The sequence below is a fragment of the Anopheles coluzzii genome, chromosome 2, assembly GCF_943734685.1.
Source record: "Anopheles coluzzii chromosome 2, AcolN3, whole genome shotgun sequence".
Lineage (NCBI taxonomy): Eukaryota > Metazoa > Arthropoda > Insecta > Diptera > Culicidae > Anopheles > Anopheles coluzzii.
Genome location: NC_064670.1, coordinates 101301763 through 101309917, shown reverse-complemented (window position 1 = coordinate 101309917; position 8155 = coordinate 101301763). Strand labels below are relative to the sequence as shown.

The 8155-nt window shown below is 47.5% G+C and overlaps 2 protein-coding genes across 2 annotated transcripts; one reads left to right on the top strand and one right to left on the bottom strand.

Moving 5' to 3' along the window:
• Nucleotides 1-2741: 2741 nt before the first annotated feature.
• On the top strand, nucleotides 2742-4931 carry LOC120947684 (dnaJ homolog subfamily A member 1). The gene has a single exon (XM_040363248.2). The coding sequence runs from the start codon at nucleotides 3033-3035 to the stop codon at nucleotides 4233-4235; it is 1203 nt and encodes a 400-aa protein (XP_040219182.2). The 5' UTR covers nucleotides 2742-3032; the 3' UTR covers nucleotides 4236-4931.
• On the bottom strand, nucleotides 4452-7849 carry LOC120947685 (retinol dehydrogenase 13-like). The gene is made up of 3 exons (XM_040363249.2): nucleotides 7519-7849; nucleotides 7184-7447; nucleotides 4452-7087 (listed from the first exon to the last, which is right to left on the bottom strand). Exons 1-3 carry the CDS (start codon nucleotides 7593-7595, stop codon nucleotides 6436-6438), a joined length of 993 nt encoding a protein of 330 aa, XP_040219183.1. The 5' UTR covers nucleotides 7596-7849; the 3' UTR covers nucleotides 4452-6435.
• Between the last annotated feature and the right edge of the window lie 306 nt (nucleotides 7850-8155).

Here is an 8155-nt window from a genome sequence, read left to right as displayed (position 1 = left end):
AAATATGTAACCAATGCAAAGGTCTTCCCTTTCAGAATTACCAAGCTCTTTTAATTGGTTGATAGCGAGAATCTTAAAATATAGTTTAAAAAGACAAACATTATAGCCTGCAAGACGTGAAATTGCAAGAATTGCAAAGCATGTTTTCAAGCCATGTGTAGATATTTGTATTATATATTAACTGTCTGGGTGGGAATCGAACCGAATTCGGCCTTTGCGAGGGACTATTCGTTTATCATTAGACCGTCCAATCCAAGCACCTATGTTTTCAAGAATATAGCATCTAGACACTGCCTCCAACTCGAATCGCGTGTGGACAAGACCTATCTTGCATGCATAACAGCGGAGTCAAATATGTTGTTCACAACTCAACCAAAACCCCATGGAAGCAGTCTTTTTTGGACGGTTAAATCAAACGATTTCAAACTGTATGTAACATCCCTGAGTTTTTTGACCAATTATTTTAAAATGCCATTATTTTATTGCAATTTTTTTAAATTAATTTAAAGAAGCTTTTCTGCGTAGAAATCTACAATTAAATAAGATTGTTTTATCTATAACAAAACAATCAGCGGTTTCTTCTTCTTCTTCTTAAAGTTCATTTTATTTTTATGTTTACATTGTTGATATTGGGGGGTCCGCGAGTTACAGCAGTTTTGCTTTTCAACGCCTAATCAGCGGTTTCAATTGAGATCCAAAAGCTGAACGACTTTAAATTTAAAATGTGATGGATGTTTGACAGTTGCCAAACAGTTGATTTCGAAATGTGTTTTTAACATGAATCTGTTTTGAGCAGTTTCTATTCCAAAGCTTATAGATAATCACAGCTTACTGTAAAACAAATCGATTAAGCTTCTGTTAGTTGTATTTAAATTTCTAAATATGGCTATTCAAAAGCACGTGGTCAATAAACGCAATCAAAACAAGTCAATCGAGCTTTTTGTTCATTATTCTATACGCCATTTGCCCATAGTTTGCACGTGTGTCGACAGTATTGCACAAATGTGAGCGAGAGCGAAGCCCGAGCCCCAAACCTAGGGAGAAAGAGACAGATGAACGAAAAGTTTCGTTCAGTTTCGTTAAAACTGCTCTGACACATCGCTCGCTACGCACACCCGGTCATCAAGGCAGAGTGGCCAGATTATTTTGGCAGTTTTCTGTTGATACACCATCATTTTATCTGTGGTGTTCAGGAGGAGTTGGATTTTATCGGTAGTTTTCAGTAGGTTTAACCTTTAAGTTGGCAATCGGATACCCGGGTATTATTTTTAAATTTAAACTGAAATAACTTTTGATTCATTGCTTTTATTGACCTGAAATTTTCCGTAGCCTCCCAACTCTTAATTTCTGATTTTTTGGTGCATAAATTGTAATTTAAAACAGTATGTAAGTATTTTATTTTGATTTTTTTTTTAACTTTACCACGTAAGTTGGCAACCAGCATACCTGGATATTCCATACATTTTGTATGGAGAATAACATTTCTCTTCTTCATCTTTTCGTATTGTGCTTATTTTGGAGTCAAATTCAAGCGATTCCAAATTTCAATTTGACCGTTAAATTTATCATAAAAAGAAAACAAACTCCATGAATAAATGAAATAGAAGAGAATATATGGTCGAGATTACTTGCTTACAGCATTAAAATATAGAAAGCATTGTTTACCTAGGAAACCCGGTTATTTTTTGCGTCAAAACGTGTGGAATTCCCGGGGTATGTCGGTTGCCAACTTACGTATGTTAATCTGGTTGCCAACTCTACGGTTAAAACAAACTAAACTCTCAGTTGAATAGAAGGGATAAGGAGAGATGGGGGGAGGGTTATGTGCAAAATGAAAGTTCCACCGCACGAGAACATCCTCTATCTATTTTAAGGAGATTGATTAGATTTGGTTCAGCGATCTGAAAATTATACTAGGGAATTGTAAGGCCGAAAATACATCGACCGGAATTTCTCGGCCGCGGAATTCCGCCTGCTGTCAAATCCATGTACTTTTACACATGGAATTTGAAAGTGTCAACGAAAACTTTCCCTAAGGCAGCGGTAATCGCTGATGTGGGCGTGCGTGCGTTTTCTGCAAATGTATGGAATTTGACACCCGCAACGGGTGACAATTTGCAACCGCATGCGTCAGAATCAAACAATTTTGATTTTTCCGCACGCACGCCTGCACGCCCGCAGTAGCGATTATCGCTGCCTAGCTGTCATATCCATACATTTTTCAGCAAGCGGAATTCCGTGGCCGCGAAATTCCAGTCCGTGTATTTTCGGCCTCAAAAATCAATAGAAATACAGATACAGTCTGTTCCCAAGTTACGCGGTTCTCGACTTATGTGGATTCGGAGATACGCGGTTTTCTTAATTTGACAGATCAAATGTCCAATCAGTACAATTTGTCTCAAGAAATTTACAATGCAGTTTGAATTGCTTTTTTGCTAATAAATTTAAATCACTTACAAGCGAAAAATATCAGAATGTTCTGTACGAATCGTATCAAATAAATGATAAAGTGTGTAAAAGTACTAAATTGAATAAAAAGAACCGAGTAACCAATTGTATTTTGGTCGAAACCCGTGAAATTCGACTTACGCGGACATTCGAATAACGCGGATTCCTCGGGAACGCACAAACCGCGTAACTCGGGAACAGACTGTAAATCGGTATTTCTGGTCACTCTACAACCAGGGGCTTGTAAACGCATCGAACGCCGCCATTACCATTCAACTGTCAAACATTTCACGTATGTTCGAGACTGATCCAGTGTCAAGTTGTTCTCGACCGTTCGTACCTCCCCGTACGGCAGTGCTAAAAATCTCACCTGCGCCGCCATTTTAGCAAAGTTTGTTCCTCGTTTTCAGCGAAGTCAACTGTGGAAAATCGCTCGTGCAGCCCTAGCGCAACAAAGCGGAAACGAAAAAGGAGAAGAAAAGAGCAACTCATCAGCGAGCTACCATCACCACCCAGGCAAAGTACGTTCTCCGCGAGTGAAAAAGGAAACCCCTCAGAAAAGGTACCGTGTGCGCGAATCAATAATGGTGAAGGAGACGGGATTTTACGATGTGCTCGGCGTAAAGCCTGGCTGCTCCCCGGAGGACCTGAAGAAGGCGTACAGAAAGCTCGCGATGAAGTACCATCCGGACAAAAACCCGAACGAGGGCGAGCGCTTCAAGGCGATCTCGATGGCGTACGAGGTGCTGTCCGATCCGGAAAAGAAAGCGATCTACGACGAGGGCGGCGAGGCGGCCATCAAGCAGGGCGGTGCGGGCGGGGGCGGCTTCCACAGCCCGATGGACATCTTCGACATGCTGATCAACGGCGGAATGGGCGGCGGGCGGAGGGAGCAGCGCGGCCGCGACCTGGTGCACCGGCTGACCGTGACGCTCGAGGAGCTGTACAGTGGCGCAACCCGGAAGCTGTCCCTGCAAAAGAGCGTTATCTGTGATGGGTGCGACGGCATCGGCGGCAAGCGGGGTACCGTGCACAAGTGCGTCCCCTGCAACGGTACGGGCATACTGACGAAGGTGCACCACATCATGCCCGGCTTCATGCAGCAGAACAAAGTGCCGTGCCGCGCCTGCCAGGGACAGGGCGAGGTGTTCGACGAGAAGCACAAGTGCAAAAAGTGCGACGGCCAGAAGAAGGTGCGCGACAAGAAGATACTGGACGTGCACATCGAGAAGGGTATGCGCGACGGGCAGAAGATCGTCTTCAGCGGCGAGGGCGACCAGGAGCCGGGCCTGCAGCCGGGCGACATTGTGATAGCGCTGGAGGAGAGACCGCATCCGGTGTTCAAGCGCTCCGGCAAGGATCTGATGATGGAGATGCGGCTCGAGCTGTCCGAGGCGCTGTGCGGCTTCCAGAAGGTCATTACCACGCTCGACAAGCGCAGCCTCGTCATCACGTCGATGCCGGGCGAGGTGATCAAGCATTCCGCGTTCAAGTGCATCATGGACGAGGGCATGCCGCAGTGGAAGAACCCGTTCGAGAAGGGGCGGCTCATCATGCAGTTCCGCGTGGTGTTCCCGGACTCGCTGCCGGGCGAGGCGGCCAAGCTGCTGGAACAGTACCTGCCCCCGAAGCCGGCCGAGGAGATCCCGCAGGACGTGGAGATGGTCGAGCTGGTCGAGCTGGATCCGGAGCAGGAGTCCCGCAACCAGTACAAGAACGCGTACGAGGAGGACGAGGAGGACGGCGGCACCCCGGGCGTGCGGATTCAGCAGTGCGCGACCAGCTAAATGCGCTGCCCCGCCCGCTCCAAGGACACCATCTTTCCTTTCCCCCTCCCCTCCCTTCCCACCATCCATCCAGCCTTCCTCCCTGTTTTTTGACCATTGTGTCGTGTAGCTGTTAGCAGTTGGTGACGTGTGCAAATGGCATCATTGACGGCGCGCGCTCTTTCCTGTCTTTTCAAAGCGCTGCTCTGGCGCCGTGTGTTTTTTTCCGGCAAAACCACCACCACCACCAACCTCCTTCACTCCTCAACATCAACAACAAGCACACGCGGGCGTCCCAGCGACGTAGTTTACGGAAGAAGAGGAAAGAGAGAGCACGAGCGACTGTGGTACAGTAGGGAGCGCAGCAAGCTGTGTGGAGCAAACATAGGAAACAAATTGTCAGCTCACTGTCCAGCAAGGGGAGAGCAGCTGTAAAATCACACGACTACACAAACCAAGGCAAGACAAGCAGCGCAGACAGGAGTGGAACAGAAATTATACCAACGGTACAGAACAACTTGAGAGGGAAAGGGGGGGAACAAATCGCGCAACCTACGGGTACGTACGCGCGCGCACGTATTCCCATTTTTCGCGGAATGAAGCATAATAAATTATTAGCACATCAATCTGGATGAAAGGTTAAACACACAAACAAGAAACACTACCGGCAGGCTGAAAACTCTCAACCCCAAAAGAAACGAAACAAAACCCCCCTGACTGCGTTGTGCAAATTCACTTACTCTGCAAAGCAAATGAGAACAACCCTTACAACCCAGCCCCCGAGAGAATTGAAGGAAATTGAACGCTTTAGTGTGGATGTGGTGATATATTTAGGAGGAGCAGAGGTCGATCGGGAAGGCAGGAGAGGACGGTCAAGGTAGGATTAGCTTCGCTTTTTTAAGCCACTTTAAAGGCGATTTATTAGTTGAAGTCGCTGTAAACAGGGAAACTTGACTACATATAACTAATCTTGCCCTTAAGATGGTGGCGCACCGTACGGCGGAAGTACCGTTACCCTAACCTCTCTACTCGCAAGTAAACACACACACAGGCACAATATATACGCTTTACTCTCTAACACTACGGCACTAGAGCTGAAGACAGGGCACCCCTCGCAACACCATTCCTTAACTTTGACGCGTGAGTAGGCTATGATGAACCGTATGAGCCAGAAAGGAATCGTAGGTGCTACGCTTCCGGGAATTATTTATACTCCATCTCTTCGCCGACCTTGACCTTCGCGCTCATCTGACGCCGTGCAGGGCTGTGTCTGTCCACTCGCTCCCTTTCTACCTACCCCCGCCAAGTGTGGATTAGTTTTTACGCCCCGTTTCGGGTGAGCCTCAAAAATTTTCGTTTAAAATAGTTCATTTTCAAATTTACCCACACTCCATCCAACCAACCCGCTTCCTGCAGCAAAGGTAATGTGCGCTCGGTAATGTAAAATAGTGTACCACACATTCGAAACTAAATTCCCCCCTGTACGTGTTTCATAAAGAAGGAAGCGAAATAAAATTTCATGTAGCAAAAAAACACGCAAAAGAAATGTGCTCGTTAGTACACTGCTGCGCGTATGTTTGTGTGTTCGTTTGCGCTTCGTCATCGTGCAGTGAAGTGTTTTGATCGCATGACGAATGCACGAAGGTCCACCTCCCCTGTTCCCCCCCAGCCCCTTCTTCACCCTGCCTGCTCGTTGGATAAGGAAGGGAAAAAACTCACCCCAACCCCCCACCCTAGTGGGTTTTGTGTGTGATATAACATTGCATCACTACTGCAGCCGTCGACATTTCTTCGCCCCCTTCGTAGGGGTTTTTGTTCGCGCGAAACAAAGAGGAATGTAATCAAATAGTTAACCTCACTTTTTGTGTAACCTATTTATTCCACACTGTATCGCTATGCAAAAGCGGCTCCTGCCATCTATTAAATACGATCTTGAAATATTGCGAAAATTGTGCAAATGCTCGGTTTGAAGGGATTTTTGTTTGTTTTTTTTTTTTTTTTTTTTTTTACTAGCAAATAAAGACAGCGTTAGCAACGACCAACGGTGACTAGATTACATTCTGTGCGATGTGTACAATGGTGTGTGCGTACGATTCCCCTATCCCGATGCCATTCCGCTCGGTCGGTCGGTTGCCGTTTGGGACGTATTGCCGGCTGCTGTTTGCTGATCGGTCGTAAAAATAACAATATCCTTATTGTTATTCATACGCAGTATCCGCTGTCAGGAAACGGCCGCCGTACCGGTCAGTGTGCCGGTCCACTTTTCGCTCACCGCCCACAGCCACTTGGCCACCCGGTCATCCTTCGCCTGCTCGGCCACCTCCTTCGGCGCACAATCGCTAAAGTACTGCCCGCTAACCTTCTCCAGGTCCGGATCGAGTGCCGCGTACAGCGTTGTTTGCGCACCGTACAGGGGCGATTTCAGGAACGGCCACACGAACGGTCGCACAAACAGCCCCGAGAACCAGCTGTTAAAGATGCCCATATGGCGCATCAGCTCCGTATCGACGATGCCCGGATGGAGCGCATTCACCGTCACGCCCGTGCCCTCCAGCCGGCGGGCCAGCTCGCGCGTGAACAGCACGTTCGCCAGCTTGCTCTGCTCGTACGCCTTCGCCTCGTCGTACGCTTTCGCGCTGTTCAAATCGTCCAGCGCAATCTGGCCGCGGGTGTGCGCCAAGCTGGACACCACCACGATGCGGCTCGGGGCACTCAGCTTCAGCGTATCGAGCAGCAGATGGGTAAGCAGAAAGTGGCCCATATGGTTCACGCCCAGCTGCAGCTCGATGCCCTCTTTGGTGAGCGTGCGGGGGCAGCGCATCACACCCGCATTGTTGATGAGAATGTCCAACCGTTGCTGTTCCGCTTTGAATCTGGAAAACGGTAGAACATTCCCAAATCAATACCGCATTACGTAACGACTCGCCGTCGGTGGCGCATTTGTCAGAGTGTGCGTGTGAGCTGCTTACTGTTTCACAAACTGACGGATCGATTGCATCGAGGCCAGATCACACTCGCGGCAGTACACCTGCGGGTTTCGCGTATCCAGCACAATGTCCTTCCGGGCCTCCTCGCACTTCACCATATCCCGGCAGGCCATGTAAACGTGCGCGCCACGGCGGGCCAGTGCGTGGGCCGTTTCCTTCCCGATGCCGGTGTTGGCCCCGGTAATGATGACCACCTTCCCGTCGGCTCGCACATTCTTCTCGAAGCTGGCACCTTGCATACGATCCCTACAAAACAGATGGATCATAAGAGCAGCTTTCCTGCCAGGGGGGGAGGGACATTTCAGTCTGCTACTTACTTCAACAGAACGGTGCCACCGATAAGTGTGCCTATCGCACTGCTCACTAAAATTATTTTATTACGAAAGATCGACATTCTTGCACCGTTTCAGTGGTTCGCGTACCGGGCAACGACGTTCAGGTTTTAATTCATCTTTAGCCGATCGTAACTTTTGGAAATGTTCGCGGAGTTGCTGCTGGTAAAAATCGATTCTTTTTTGTTTACATCCCGGAATTTCGTGGTCCAGTGCTTCCAGCGGTGTTTCGTTCGTTAAATCAACTTAACGAATGTGACAGCACGTGTCAGAGGCGTAGATGAATATTTCAAACTGGACGTTGGCAGCAATATCAATGCATTGAAAATGAGGTTTTGCAAAACGTGAGAAGTTTTGTAAGGAGTTTATAAAAAACAAAAACCTAATGAAGTGAATGTATCATTTCAATCATTATTTCAATCTAGATTTAATCATCTTCTTCTTCTTCTTAAGATTTAATCATATTGTTGCATTAAACCCGACAGCAATGTTATTTACGATGATTTGTTTGTGCTGTTTGTAATGGAAAAGCCATATGATCGCGTAATACATGCTTCAGTCGGTCATTTCGAAGTAGGTCAGTCACCGTAGACTGCACAAAACAGCAATGCGGATCAATATT